Source organism: Passer montanus, unplaced genomic scaffold (genome assembly GCF_014805655.1).
Source record: "Passer montanus isolate IOZ18808 unplaced genomic scaffold, ASM1480565v1 scaffold1, whole genome shotgun sequence".
Classification (NCBI taxonomy): domain Eukaryota; kingdom Metazoa; phylum Chordata; class Aves; order Passeriformes; family Passeridae; genus Passer; species Passer montanus.
Window position 1 is genome coordinate 8,676,360 of NW_024356504.1, and position 15,746 is coordinate 8,692,105.

Consider the following 15,746-nt stretch of genomic DNA (forward strand, 5'->3'; position numbering starts at 1 on the left):
GATATTTAAACATGCAGATAGAGATAGTCAGATTCTGCACTGCCAAGGACAAGCAGAGCAGATGAAAACCAGGTTTCACAATTGCACACAGCCTCACTGTGTGCTGTGAATGATTGTCAGAATCTGCAGTTCAGAAACACCACTGGGCTGAGCAAAACCCTTTGCTACTTGTTACAGTTGTAAGGAGTCACTATATATCACTATATACATCAGTTGTGAGCACCTGTATGTGAATAGCAGTTTCCCACATTGGACTTGACACACAGGCTTGGCTGCACCTTCTCTCTGTCAGTCGGTGTGTTCCTCGTGCCAGAGGGAGGGGGAACCACCTAGGAAACATCTAACAGATTGGTAGCCCTGTTCATTCTTCAGTATTGCAGAGCTGCCAGAAATGGAAAATTATTTAGCTTATTACACACATACAATACTCATATATTACTAATTTGTATCTCCTGTAAGACTTTTTGGACTGCAAACTTCAGTTTCTCTTTGTTTCATTAGTGTTTCTATGTTGCTCATACTAAGGGATTAACCCTATTAAAAATGTATGTACATTTCATAGGCCTAGTTTTATAGCATGTATAGGAATCTGCCTCTCTGAATTGCAAATTTCACATTCTCAATTGCTCACTCAATCCTGGTTACACGTGCGCAGCAGGCAAGAATACAGTCTGAAGGGATCTGCCTGTCAGGAAAATCTGCATATGATTGCTCTCTATGTATGCTTGCAGGCTTAACTGCAATGCTTCTGGTTTTTGTTTAAAACTTCCTGGATTGACCAGTGACACTTCACAGTTTATCAGCACCTATGCAATCTGTTACTTGTTAACATTTTTAATTCAGTGTTAACCAATTAAAGTTTAACAGAAGTCAAGATTAATTTCATGATTTTAAGTCAGAAGATGGTTCCTCTTTTTAGGGGGATTAAGTTTTTATTGTATTTAGAAGTATTCAGAAATACCTCAGATAACACAGTTATATACTGTGGAGTACATTTCTGAAAACTTTCTCCTTTCCTTTGACTAGAAAGCCGAGAGTGGTGCCTTGGAAGTGGAGATTTGTTCTTCCATCACTGTTGGCTAATATCACGCTGTTGGTACTAAGCAGACTTGTAAAACACCTTCATTGTCCTCAGTCTTTTTATGGCTTGCCTACTGAAGTAAGCAGCATCTATTCTCCTACAGAACAGTCCAAACTGCAGTTTAGACATATTTCTATGGAATAGGGGCTTTAAGCAGTGGTTTTTCTCATCAACACCTTTAACAAATGGAGGCATAGGATTCAATTTCCAAATCAATTATCTATGTAATTTGCAAAGACATTGTAGAGTATAAACAAATACAGTAAATTTGCACAACTAATTTTTATCTATTACATATGTACAGCCAATTTTATCTTGTTTCAAACTATTGCTACATCCAGACCACTAGAAGATGCTGAGAATGGGTTTTGATAGTTTATTTCCTTTACTACCAGTTTCACCCTTTAAATTTAGAAGAAAGTCAGAATGATTATCTCAGGCACGACAGTTTATACGAGCATCAAGAGTAAGAAGCTGCATTTTTTTGTAATGTCTAGCCCTTGTAAAAAATATGAAAGTTTGCACTTGTATTTTTCACTTGTGTTTCATCTTTTACAAGATCCTTTGTGCAAATTAAATGTGGTTTTCTTCTAAAAGGTGTGCCTGCTGCTTCTTTGGTAACCCCTGCTGATGTCATCAAGACAAGACTGCAAGTGGCAGCTCGCGCTGGTCAGACAACATACAGTGGAGTTATTGACTGCTTCAGAAAGATTCTAAGGGAAGAAGGCCCCTCAGCTTTGTGGAAGGGAGCTGGAGGTGAGAACAAAAATTTTTAAGGCTGACCCCAAATCTGCAAATTAGCACTTGCTTTGTTAAGGACTCAGAGCAGTATTTCCAGGGTCTGATTGTGAAAAACATATCTTGTTAAAAATGTTTAGCTTCTCTCCTGAGGGATTGTTCTATTTGTTTAACACTATGATTTCTAATATTTAACAGCTCGTGTGTTCAGATCTTCACCCCAGTTTGGTGTTACTTTGGTCACTTATGAGCTTCTGCAGAGATGGTTGTATGTTGATTTTGGAGGCCTGTAAGTCAAGTATTTGCTATTTAACTTGCACAAAACAACTGCCAAATGTAAAGAAAAAAACCCAAACTTTTTCATGCATAGGACCCATTAAAACTTGAGCACCTGTACTTAAAATTGCTCCTTTATATATGAGGGAAACTTGCATGCCACTTCTAGACAGATGAGGAGATAAGAGCCATTTAATATTTATTTCAGTACAGTAATGTGTAGTTCCATTGTAGCAAGATAGTTTTGTCCATTTTCCTCGTAACACTGGAAGCTGAAAGAATTTACAAAAGTATCTGTAAAAATGTAACTTCAGTTTCGGGTTTGATTTAAAATTAAGTAGTGGTCTGACCTCATTCACTTCACCATAGGAGTCAATTAATCAAGGTCAGCTTTAACAGTCTTCCATATTCAGACAAAAGACTTAAGTATTTAAGCCTGAATAAGACTATTTAAAGTTCTTTCTTATGAAATCTAAACTAATAAAATGACCTTTTTTCTTTGTTCAAACAGCAAACCCGCTGGATCAGAATCTACCCCAAAAACACGAATTTCAGATCTTCCTCCTGTTAACCCTGCACATATAGGAGGATACAGACTTGCTACAGCTACGTTTGCTGGTATAGAAAATAAATTTGGTTTGTATCTTCCAAAGTTTCGACCTTCTGCCACCACCTCAGCTCAAGCACACAGTTAGTAGCTGAGTCCTGAAAAGAGGTTTCAAATGAACAAAGTGATGCAGTGGAAAGAATTCACAAGAGTACTGCTGTATTATTTTCCAGTCAGCTGCATGTGTTCTAGCTGAACTGAGCTTGCAAATATAATTGCTCCTTTCAAATATTCATACATACCTGCATTTATTTATTTGCACACAAGGAACTGATTGAAGCTGTGGTTCTCTGCCTTGTTCTAACCAGTGGCATGAAACTGTAGCCTAGACTTTGCCTTGCACAGCTTGCATTTAATGTTACTGTACATATTGTACATCTTTGTACAGAGACATCAGGGCATCTATACACGTACATTTATATAATGGGTATTGCAGTTTAAAATAGTTTGAAATGTACAGATGTTTTGAAGGTGTTTTGTTAACATCGTGACAATAAAATGTTTAAAAATGCTTGCGTCAGTTCGCTTCTCTGAATTTCTAGGAAGTTGTCTGGTATGATTGTTTTTCCCTCCACAGAGGAAATGTGAAGATCAGATGCACCCATTTAATGAATGGACAGGACAGGACAGAGGAATGCCCTTCACTGCTAGTTACAGCACAGGAGTTGAAATGCAGTGTGTTGGCTTGTAAGTGTTAGAGAACACAGTAATTAGATGAGCACATGCCGTATTTTATTTTGAAGCACTACTTTGTGACAAGCAATTCTCTCAAAATTCATGGCAATACTAAATGTGTAATAGATACTACTCCTATGGTAGCATATTCAAAACACAATGAGAGACTTGCCACTTACTAGCACACTCAAGAATTTTTACAGGGTTTACTGCTCAGAGTGCCTTTTTTTCCTGAATAGAAAACTTGTTACAAAAAAAAAATTGAAAGCATTCTCCTTCGTTCTAGAGTGTTTTGAATACCTTGAAATTAGCTTATTCTGTGGGGGGTGAAAATCTACTTACTTTTGTATTATTTTTATATTCAAAACTCATTGTTTGTATTTACAGATGAGTGGAAGTAAAAGGAGAACAGAAAGTGAAAGGTTGAACTATTTCCCTGGTATGATACTGAAATGCAAAAATGTCAGAGGAAATAGGGGAGCTGAGATTCCTGCTGTCGTGGAGGAAAGTTAGTCACACCATCCTTGCAGCCAGAGAGGAGATGGGTGGTTTCCAGCCTTGCTTGCTGAAGGTTTACATGTTTCTTACAGGGTTAAACATCCTGGAATAGAGCATATCCAAACCATATAAATTTAGGTGACAGCAGGCCTATCAGGGATTAAGTCAGTTTATGAAGAAATGGCTCATTGAGAACTGAACACTACACAGAGCAGCCTTTCTCCTGCTCTAGCCTCTAAAGAAGCTAAAAATTATTTTGGTGCTAAACAATATTTAGTGAGCCAGAGGTTACAATACACTGACCTTAGATAGTGATCAAACTTAGAAGTTTGATCACTATTCTGCAATATGAATATAGATAAACCCAAGAGAAGGCATCCTTCTTTATTTGTTGCAATTAAGGAATTTCTTGTTCTGTTTTCTGGATAGAGACAGGCTTCTGGGAACTCTCCTGTAGCTATGAATTTTGTCTTGCACTTTTCTAAATAGAGAAAAAATGGTGGGGACCCCCTGCATTTAATCTTAGGCACAGCTTTGTTGACTGCCTTGATCAAGGCCTTAGGAGAGCTGACAATGCACAACAGCTTTTCTATTTCTTGCAGCTCCAAAACTGGACAGTTTGATCTCCAGAACCCTCATTTACAGCATCTAGCATCACTTTTGGTCTTAACATTGCAGGTATGGCTTTTGCATTTCTAATCTGTACTCAGCTATTCTGTGAGGGAGGACCACAAGCAGGAATAAAGATAGGGTAGTATTAAATTTAATAATTGAAACTACACAAAACTAGTGCCATATGATCTGCATGTACACAAAGGAAAACCTTACGTACTGGACTTCTGAAAATAAAAGTGTGAGGGAAATGTATTATTCAATGAGAAGTAATCTTGAAAAACCCCTTGAGAACAACCAACTAAAAACCCAAGCACCCCCTCCCTTCAAAACCATCAAACCAAGAGAACTTCTGCTTGTTAAGAATTCTTCTGCCCAAAGGTACAAACCATCTCATGACGTGCCTGTTCCTTCACAGTTCACATGCTTCTCATGTGAACAGAGCTGCTGTTGTAGGGTTGAGGAGAACACACAGGATAAATGTCTGCATACTGAGCAGAAAAGGGAGGGACACAAACTCTTGAAATGCTGACACCAATGGAAGCCCCAAACACATTTCACTTCCAGACCCACCAAAAAAGAAAACTTTCTGAAGAAAGAATTGCTGTTACTGCTGTGTCTCCACAAGCTGCTCATAATAACAACACTAAGACAAAGAGAAAAGAAACCCCAAAACTAAACAGAAAAGTTAGACAACAAAGAAACAATGACAATACTCCTGGACACAAAACTGATTGAGTCATATAAACCCATTTCCTATTTTTAAGCATATAAAAACAGCTCTTCTGACAAAACAGTAAGCTTGTAAGAGATTAAGAACTAATGTAGAGTCCTAAATTAAAGGCTACAAAACTGATTTAGTGCCTAATTAGTAAAACTCACAGTATTTATTAAAACAAAAAAAACCAGCCCCCGTGAAACCCACTGTGATAGAAAACTTTATAATGTGCTGTGAAAAAAAGTAACCTTTAACAGAAATTACAACCATTCTCTTTCAAGCCATTAAGAAGTCCTGTTTCGATAAAAATGTTAAAAATCCATAATAATAAAAATCTTGAACTTAGTACAGAAAATTAGTAGCAAGTCTGTAGTTAACAGAGTGAAAATCATCATGGTATCGAAATTAAGTTAAAGTCTAGTTCCTTATCCTTTGGAAAAGAAAAACTTGAGAACAGGAGCCTTTTTGCTATTGGCCAATTGCCATTGCAGAAAGGGGTGGCTGAGGGTAGAAAACAAGACTGTGGTGTGTGTAGTAAAACAAAAGGATCAGCTCCCAGAAGCTTTGAACTATTGAAGGGACACAGATTACAGGTCAGGGCAGCTGACAAGTGCTCTTATAGTATTTATTTATGAATCTGTCTCACCTTTTAATGCACCAATTCAAACAAAAAGAAATAGTATTAAATATGTATTTCATTAATTCAGGTCTAATTGTCACATAAGTTTGTAACTACAGACAAATTTTTATTCACATATATTACCCACTACCAGAGTCTGAGGCTTATCTATATATAAACAATGAAACTTGGAACATATGCATGCATATCATGGGTAATTTGAAGAGCTCAAAGTAAAGAATGCTTCAGAGATTTACTGCCTAATGAAGGTTAATCTGTAATACAGAAAGTTTTAGGAGTGAAACTTTTCCTTTTCAGAAAGATACTGTTTCAGATTGGACTTTTCAGAAGCCAAGTAGCAAATTTATACCAGGTTAGTGTTTCAGCAAAAGAAGATCCCTGCAAAGTTAACTGTATTAAAAGTTACACAAATCCGAGAATGTACCTGTAATTAATATATAAAACAAAACAATGCAAGATCTGATTTTCAGTGATCTTAATACATTTCAAAGTCCATTGCTGAATCCATATATTCCTCCCTGTGCTGGGATTAGCAGTGCCACCCTGGGGTTGGCATCCAGTGATTCCCAGTGATTCCTAGGCCGGGATGCGGGTCGCAGCCTCCTCCTCCGCGTCCGCTCTGTTGGCGTTGATCTCCGCCAGCGTTCGGCCAAAGCGAGTCCACTCGTCCCCGCGGGGCACGGCGATTTGCTGTGACACACAGAGAGTTACTGACACCTCCTGAGAAATACAGCTGGGCTCATTCTGAATGGCACAGTGCTTAAACAGGTTCAGAAGAGGTTCCCCTTCCAGATAAGTTTACCTTTATTTTAGTGTAACCATCAAAAGCTCTAACTAATAAAGAAGCAGAATTTGAGACTCCTGCACTGAAGTATAAAATGATATTATTATAAGCTTGTGCTATGTATCTCCACCTGAGAGACTGCCTTCAAAGGGAATGCTAATGCTATATGCTCATCCCATCCATTAGCCAGGTACTATGGCAGTACACATGCAAGAGCAACTGCTTCTGTCTAAGAACAAAATCAAGGTTGCTCCACTGCAAAATTTTTTGCTTGTTACATCTCAAGCTAGGATCAGAATTCATATGTGCCACAGTTACACAAGATAAAATTTCTATTAAAAAAAACATTGACTTTTATTTCAGCAGCCTAACAGTAAAGCTTTTTCTTTTTGACTGGATGACAGCATGCTAAAAAGTTATGCTAGAACACCTTAAATAAAACACTACTAGGAAATACTAATTCAAAAATACAAATTAAACCTAATTATTCTTCCTCTAATGACAGGAGAAAAAATGAAAAACAAGCTGCTAAATAAAGAAACTCAAGTGCTTGCAATATACTTTGCACAATGCATGACATACATACCTCTCCCACGTCATATATAACTATTTGTCCCTCTGAGTCACCCACAGCAATCTCTCTCCCAGAATGTGTCCATCTCACGCGGTTCAGAGCAGGATTGCCCTCCACAGTGATGCTTGCAGTGGGCACCTGCACCAATTTGAAACACATTAGTAAAAATGCATCAGGCTGGCATATAATCCTACAACTTTCTTCTATATGTGGTTTTCAGATGGTGAAATTTAAGTACTAAGTATCTGTCAGGTTTCTCCTCCGATTTTCCTCCAGCAAACCTTGGAAAAGGTTTCCACTATAGTGAAGTTTATAACCCACATCAGAAAAGGAAACATTCAATTCACAAAGTTAGAAACAAATGGCACTTTCACTGCAGTATTACTGTGGCAACAGGAGCAGTGGTGGTGTGTGCTTGTTCACACTGTTGAACTGCAGGCTGAGACGGTCTCAGGGTGGGAGGTCTATAATCACTTTTACAACATGGATCAGTGTTACACCAACAGACGTTTTGCTCTCTTGTTATAGGTAAAACAATTTAATTACTGCAGTTATTCGTTAAGAGGAGTAATTTGTAACCCTGTAACCAAAGAATGCTATCTACTACACAGCAACTACTGGAACTACAGAATATTTAAAAACAACAACAAAAAAACAAGCTATGGTAAAAAAAAACTCCACAAACTATGGTAAATACCCAACTATTTTTTTAAGAGTACAAACATTTTTCCAGCTGCATTTAACAGTTAACCTGACTTCTCACCTCAGTATCATTGTTGAGATTCCACAGGTCAAGCCTGCCCATCCCATCCACACAGGCAAACAAGGCAGGGTGAGTTGGAGACCACATCACATCATAAACATAATCAGAATTGTCTTCAAAGGAGTAGAGAGGTTTGTTATTCTGAAAAGAAGCAAAGAGAACAATACGATACCCAAACCCTACATTTTGAAATTATAAAACTAACAGGTAAAGCAAAATACAGAACTTCAACAGTATTACCAGCAATAAGTAAAAAGCAATTTGCATTTTGACTTGCTTAAAAAATGCCACTGCACAAATCAGCCAAAACCTAATGCTTTTTATTATTAAAGGTATGCTTTCCAAACCATGCAGCCATTTTTCTGGCTGCTACTATAAAACAATCAATGGCAAGCCAATTTTAAATTGTAAATTTAATGCTTTAAGAATCTTGAAAATCAAGCCAGTGATAATTCAGTGACTATTACACAGAGATTTTAACTGTGCTTCCTCTGCTTTGCATTCCTGAGGGCATCAGACTAACAGAGAAAAATAATTCTGGCAATGGAAATGACAGATATTTCAATTGTGAGCCTCATCAAGTTTAAGTGATATCAGTTTTGGTGCTGTCCCTTATTCCTCCACAAAATTGTAGCAAAACATTTGCCTTATGAACATATGAAGTAATTGACTTTATAACATGATTTACATTTGATTACATTGTAATAATTGTTGATAAGAAAGGGCAAAAGTTGAAAAGAATGGATCAGAACTACACAAATGATGTGCAAGCTGAAAGCAAAGTTTTATGCTGTTAATCTTAGTTCTGCTCATCAGCTGTCTCCTCTTTGCAGAACTGCAGCTAAGAACCTCAGAACTTCACACAATTTGACTTGAGGCTTGTGAACTTCTTTAAGTAGCTTACACTATAGCACCACCTTGTGTCAAGGGCTATGAAGAAGACCACTGAACTATCTAAGTTACCTTCGTTGTCCAAAGCTTTACTGTCCAGTCAAAAGAAGAGGTGACAAAAAGATGTGAGAAGTCTACAGGTCCAACTGCTGCATGGCAGTTGATACCCGTGATTGGTCCCTGGTGTCCTTCAAACATCTCACTGATTCCAGCTTTGCTGTTTCAGAATATACAACCAAGGTTAATTGATTTGGAAACCAAAATCTGCAGACAGAGATAGCACTGAAATGCAATTTAAATACAGCCACAAGAAGATTATGCTGCCTTATATGGATGTTACCTCACTGCAAAAGGCTTCACCACAACAGGATCACAGAAGAACAGGCTTGAAAACAGACCTTAAGTTCAACTAACAGTAAAACATGTTGGTTTTCTACTAACTGTAAGTGCCAAAACATATCCTAGGGACATGAGACTCATTCAGCTACCAGACCACACATTTAACTACGTTGTCCTCCAAGCAGTAGCTACAACTTCAATTCATACAAAGAATAAAATCCAGACTCAGGAATAAGCATGAAACTCCTATTCAATTAAGAGAAGTTGCATATACTTTAAGGGCTTGAGGTTCAGACATAAACCAGTAACAATATATCCCTAATAGCCTCCTATCAGGGGTGATGAAAAAGGAGGGAAACAGATGGGAAGGATGTTACACAAAAGTGATACAATTTTGGGTATTTTGGAACCAAAAAAAGCTGTGCAGCAAGGTGATGTGTATTTGAGATGAAACCTGGACACTCAATTGTATTTAAGAAAGCAATTGATAAGATACAGTCAGACAATTTCAAAATAGATTGAACAGCAGGAGAACAGCCAGCCAATTGAAGATCTGTGCGTGATGTTACTGTACAATTATCTACAAAACTGAAACGAAGTTTGGAATGTTCTGCTACAATTCAAATGAATAAAATCACAGTGACCTATGCTGTCCTCATCAACACAAACAATTCATAACACAAATTCAATATTCTAACCATTTCTGTTTTTAATGAAGCTCTTACTCAGGAAAAAGTGCACTGGAATTCAGACAGAGATACTCTGAACTCCTTCAGTGCAAAGGAGAAAGTATGAACTTAAAACTGAGTGTAAAGCATGCAGGAACTCATCCTTTCACTATTTTTATTTCCTTTGAAGAATTAAAAGTTGGTATTCACCTGCCATGACGGCATGCAGTGTACACTGAGCCTTCTTCACTGCCAACAACGAAGTTGTTGACATCTCCAATAGGGAAAGACATGCAGGTAACAGCCACAGCCTTGGACTGTTTGTGAACCAGCTCCATGCTATCCTGTAGTGAAAGTATCAGCAACTTACTTCATAAAAAGAAATATTAACACCTACAAAATTTTTTAGATTTCACAACAGAAGCAGAAGGCTTTTCTTTTTATTTTACTTAGATACATTGGGCAGGAATAAGGAGGTTCTTACTACATTTGTGTTCACCACTAATACAAGTACACCAAAACTATACAAAAGAAACAACAGAAAATATTTTATTCTACAGGTGGGGAAACATTTTATCAAGTATCAAGCCACCTGTGTTGGGAAAGTGTTGATTAATGTTTATGAGATCAACTGAATTTTTAATAAAATATTAATCTAGAATAGACATTTTATATTTATATATATATATATATATATATATTTATCAGAAGTTATCTTACCTGTGGTTGGGAAAGCATATCCAAACTCCAAGAGCATATTTTCCCATCAGTTGAGATACTAATCAAATTATGAGCATTCTGGGTCCCAACAACATTTACACAGTACACTGGGTGCTAAGAAAGAAAATATTATCAGAAAATAATTTAGAAGTAATAACCAGTTCTGGTATAATTATTGTACATTAATACTATGTATTATTATACTTGGTTAAATGGTGAAGTTGTAACATATACAACTTCACCATTTAACAAAGCAGAAAAGATTGATCCCAATCAAAAGTACAAATTATACTTTATAGAATTGATACTTGTTGTTTCTGACACACTGATTTTCATGAATAGCCTCGTTCCTAAGTGTCAGAATATGGACATAAACATTCAAGCACTGCCAATCAAGTGCACTGGACAGCATTTCCTAGACATTGAACACACGTGAACAGGGCACAGCCCTTGAAGACGTTTCGCCTCGTACCGTGTGAGCAGCAGCTGACAGCGGTGTTCTCTGCACTGGGGTTCTCTTATTGCTGCGATTATCCCACAGCACTATCTGGCCCGAGTATGTGCCACCAACCACCAGGTTGGGATGAAATTTTGCAAATGTGGCTGACATCACTGCAGACTGAAAGGAAGGAAAACAACAAAATACACGAACGATCATTCAGTGACACTGTCTGAAACTAAAGGGAATGAGGCCAAATATCACAACAATTTCTTTGCCTAAATTTATTCAGTACATTATTTCACCATCCAATTACTTAAGGATTCACCACCCTTTGTAACCTCTCAACAGTCTTTTTGTTTCAATTTATAATTATAAAATGAAGTTTTCCTCCTCTTTTCTTTCATATGCATACATCTGTATTCCTCCTAGCATAGTTTATTAGCAAAGGAAGGCCCAGTAACACACAAGATTTTAATAATGTTTTGCCACATTCTGTAGTCATTACTTCTTCGAGAATGTAGAAATACATTTTGATATAACAGAGTTAGTTTTGCAATCTGGGCTTTGACAGTAATGTGACAATGAGGTTAAATTTTGATTCAACTGTGTAATTTTCCAAAATGATAGGAAAAACGTGGATATCTTGGGCTTGGCATAATGGAAGAGATTTGCATGTTTTTATCTCTCAGAAAACTACTAGAAAACCTCCATCTGCCTTTTACTTGATGCATATGTTTCTAGTTTTTATCCTTGTTCCATTTCCTCAGACTGTCTTCATTTTATTCACTAAAATTAGCTGTAGTATACAATCCCATTCAAGCCTCTTACGTACAAATCTTTGTGGTTCAACCATTGCACAAGAAAGTTTTCCTGTTTTTTAAACCAAAAAAGTAAAGGAGTTCTCAAACAAGACTGAATTCTGACTGATGTCAGAAATTCTGGAACAGTATAATATTTCTCAGCTGAAGTGTCTAGCTATTAACATCTGTTGGCAAATAAATGTGGTTAAAGGAAATGCCAGCCCAATGAAATTATTATATTGACAAACATAACAAAGGTACTTGTCCAAATTCATCTACATAAAATCCCTCCCAATGCAGAATCATACCTGGCAGTGAAAGACATACTCTGGGGTAGTTTTCTTGTACTTCATATTCCATACAAGGGCCACCCCATCAGGCTCATGAGGTGCATCCTCATTGTTGTTGTAAGAGGCTACAAGTAATTCTGGATACTGCATGGTAAGTGAAAAAGACTCAAAGTAAGCAAGATGACTGGCTAATGGTCCAGACAATCCTAGAATCTTTCATTTATTTTGCCAAAATAGGGTTAAAAAACCACCTTGCACCATAAAGGCATGAAAAATTGTCAGTTAAAACTGCAATTGTTGCTAATTTAGCTCCAACATCAGCATTAACATACACATTAGTCTTGTTCTCTCATCATAACTCTTAACTCTAAAACCCATTTCTTTTAAGTGAGCTTTCTTTTTAGTGAAGCTGAGTTACCTCTACAAAGCAGTCCATAAACCAAAACCAACTTTCTTCACAATATGAACCTTTTGCTGCCTTTCACAAAAGATTAACAGCTCTGTCTACTTTTTACAAACCATGGAGCACATAAGGAGCACCTTTAGAAATACAGCCTGTATCAACTGTGCTTTTATGGGAATCAAATGCACAGAACTATAACAACTTAAAAAGTCAACTTTAAGTTTACTTTAAGCATTGTTTTTACCTGAGATGACCAGTCCAGACAACTGACAACACGATGCTTTGACCAACGCTCATCAAAAAACTGCCTATTTAAGGACAGTTTTGCTCCTGCTTGAATCTCTCTGCAAAGACAGTTAGGAGATATTAATCTTAGATCACTTTTTCAATTAAAAGTATTGGAAATTCACAGAAAAGTATTTAACGTTCACATTACCCTTCTTTGTCCTCTAAGTCTCTTCCACTGTAGTCAAAGAAAATGTTGATTTGCTCAGAAAGGGCTCTTTCAACAATCCTTGTGGAGTGGTCAAAAAAACTTAAAAATTCTTCAGAATGCAAAATTTGTTGCTTTTCTTCCTCTGTGAGTTCATGAGGGGCAGCTGAAAAAAATTTATACAGGCATTTTCTGGACTGCACGCTTTCACCAATTATTCTCAAGAAAGAAAAACAGTATTTATCATGATTTTTAATAATTTCTGTATTTTATGTTTTGCTGGCTAATTACTATTTAACAACAAAATTAATTTTAAATTAATAGAACAAAAAGTTAAAAAATGCATTGATGACTTTCCTTACAGCACTCGGAATGTTGAATTGAGATGAACTTTACCTTCTTCCTCCTCTTCTTTTTTTAATGTTTTTTCTTCTTCAGGTTCAACTAATGGTTTTGGTGCAACCACATCATCTTCCTCCTCCTCATCTAAGGAGAAACATTATGGTGAGACCATCAGTGTTTCTAAAGGGGAGCAGTAACATTCCATATGAATCTCAAATAAGCTGATGTAAAATGGTATCATGTAGCTTAAAATGGTTGCATTTGTAAAATGCAGTCCCAAGGATAACATTATCATAAACCAAAATATCATTGGAACACTGTCTCCACCTGGGTATCAGTTGCACTGAGTTATGTAGTTGCATAAACTGAAATAAGAAAGGCAGGAAATTGTAAAGAATCCAAAGTGGAAATCTGTCTTACAGGCATTTATGATTCCACACAGAACCATGCAGTGGATGTGTGTTCTGTGTAACACACTGACACATTAATGCTGCGGAATAAAGAAAAATCAAATGTCTAAAATAGTCTACAGAGCAGCTGCTTACTTATGATCTGAAAGCATCAGTCTAATGGGCCTGCACATGGCATGAAGATGGCTTACATTAGCTTTCAGGTTGCTATTCTGAGAGGAAAATTTTGCTAAAGATAATAGCGGAGAGATTACATTTTTTCTGTCATTCTAGATGCAAGTCTCATTATATGTATCATGTTTGGCAATGAAAACTTTACAAGAAAATGTGTTTTCCCTAATTGCAATGAATAACATAAAATGTTAATGTTCAGGAATACTGACAAGGCTTACATCACTTTCTGCATTTCTACATTTTATTCTTTGAATACTGTGAGCCAGAAAATACCTTTAAATTACTCAGAATTGTGGGATATGCTGGCTTTTCTTCATCCACTTTCTAGAATAAGCTTCTGAAGACACTTGTTTTTATTGGTTAAACAGCTACGTTATCTGCTTATAAGGGAATGGCAGCAGGAAACTGCTGCATGCCTCATCACAAGTAATGAGACAGTATTCAACAGGGACTAGGATTGTTTGTTGCAGCCATCTTCCTGACCCATGTTCAAAGTTATCTAACACAAAAAGTAAAAAAAAAAGCAAAATCCACATGCATGCACACAAAAAGAGTGAAAAAAAAAAAAGGGGTGGTCAGGGGATGGTAACCAGCTGCCAAGCCATGGTCCCAGCAGCCAGGCCAGCTGACTAGATAGCAACAACCAGATGGTACTGCAAGGATTGTCTCTCTGCTATGAGGTGGCAATGGGATGGCACAACATTTTTCTGCCTGACTGCTTCCAATCATGTCTTTCCCCAATGGCAAGCCTGTGCAATTACCAGCACTCCAGGAGGTCTACAGACAAGCCTTTACCCTGCAAACAAAATACAGCTTGTAGGCCATACCAGCTGCCAAACCACACACATAGTGATAGGTTTAAAGAGGTCTGAAAATCTTTCTAACTCCATAGTATAGGCAATAAAAATATAACTGTACCTGCAGGAAAGAAAGCTTTAAATGACACTGTATAATGCACACAATAATACAAACTCCAACTTAATCAAAATGATAATGACGTATGCCAATCCTACATTACTTGAAATTGAGCGATTTTTATGTTCTGACAAGTTTACAGAACTAGGATAAATGGCATGAATGATTTCAATATATGCTCATACTTTTGAACCAAATGGTGAAGGTTAAAATCTTTCCTTTCAAGGGCCTCAATCAGCCACAAAGGAAAACAGTAATCACTGTCTTTTCAGCCAGCCCAACCGCATTTGTCAGCCCTTTCTCCGTCAATGCAGCCAGAGCAATCAACCTGCCAAACATTCAGAATGGAAAAACAATCTGAAAATACAGGGTATAATGCACCTGCCAGTGAAAATGGCCATTTCAAGAAAAGCTAGTGATCTCAGTGACCCTGCTGAGGAGGCGGTGGTGCAAAGGGGAAAGAACCCGTAAAAGAATTCTTAGTGATCTCCACTCTCTTGCACATTGACACTTCCTTACAAAGCATGCCAATTACAGCTTTTGTGCTACTTAAAAAAAATGAAAGCTTTTTTGGGCAAAATAATCACGAAAAGAAACAGAAAGACACTGCTCCTTTTTCGATGGATCCGCATGCACTGCGGACTGGTAACCTGAAAACTGTATAACCTGTGGCCATTTTAAAGAGAGAACTCTTACTGTCAAATAACTAGAGGTGTGAACATTGATTAATTAAAAAATGCAATATGAGTTAATACACGTGACTTTGAGAACAACACATACAGGATCATGTATTCAAATTATGGCCACTTGGATAAAAATCCCCCTCTTTTTTGCCCTGCCAATCAATCTTGCAGAATTAAATGATGCCTTCAAATGTAGAAATTTGGTTTTGGGTCACCCTGTATACATTATTCTAGCTTTGAAAGTCCCAAATTAGAAATTTCAGCCCAACC

General features: G+C 37.2%; 2 protein-coding genes across 9 annotated transcripts in view; one reads left to right on the top strand and one right to left on the bottom strand.

The window, feature by feature from the left end:
• The window catches only part of SLC25A12 (solute carrier family 25 member 12), a 44,981-nt gene extending 41,768 nt beyond the window's left edge, over positions 1 to 3,213 (top strand). The window contains exons 15-17 of the mRNA XM_039695968.1: positions 1,679 to 1,837; positions 2,018 to 2,108; positions 2,607 to 3,213. Coding sequence (XP_039551902.1) covers positions 1,679 to 1,837; positions 2,018 to 2,108; positions 2,607 to 2,790 — 434 coding nt within the window. The 3' untranslated portion in view covers positions 2,791 to 3,213. The remainder of the gene's footprint in view (positions 1 to 1,678; positions 1,838 to 2,017; positions 2,109 to 2,606) is intronic.
• A 204-nt stretch (positions 3,214 to 3,417) lies between these two features.
• DYNC1I2 (dynein cytoplasmic 1 intermediate chain 2) overlaps positions 3,418 to 15,746 on the bottom strand; it is a 28,624-nt gene continuing 16,295 nt past the window's right edge. For all 8 annotated transcript variants that reach the window (XM_039695602.1, XM_039695265.1, XM_039695358.1 and 5 more), the window contains 11 exons: positions 13,349 to 13,438; positions 12,956 to 13,118; positions 12,764 to 12,863; positions 12,135 to 12,260; positions 11,057 to 11,203; positions 10,585 to 10,698; positions 10,075 to 10,208; positions 8,930 to 9,074; positions 7,967 to 8,107; positions 7,216 to 7,341; positions 3,418 to 6,535 (listed from right to left, as the gene is read on the bottom strand). In XM_039695602.1, coding sequence (XP_039551536.1) covers positions 6,422 to 6,535; positions 7,216 to 7,341; positions 7,967 to 8,107; positions 8,930 to 9,074; positions 10,075 to 10,208; positions 10,585 to 10,698; positions 11,057 to 11,203; positions 12,135 to 12,260; positions 12,764 to 12,863; positions 12,956 to 13,118; positions 13,349 to 13,438 — 1,400 coding nt within the window. In that variant the 3' untranslated portion in view covers positions 3,418 to 6,421. The remainder of the gene's footprint in view (positions 6,536 to 7,215; positions 7,342 to 7,966; positions 8,108 to 8,929; positions 9,075 to 10,074; positions 10,209 to 10,584; positions 10,699 to 11,056; positions 11,204 to 12,134; positions 12,261 to 12,763; positions 12,864 to 12,955; positions 13,119 to 13,348; positions 13,439 to 15,746) is intronic.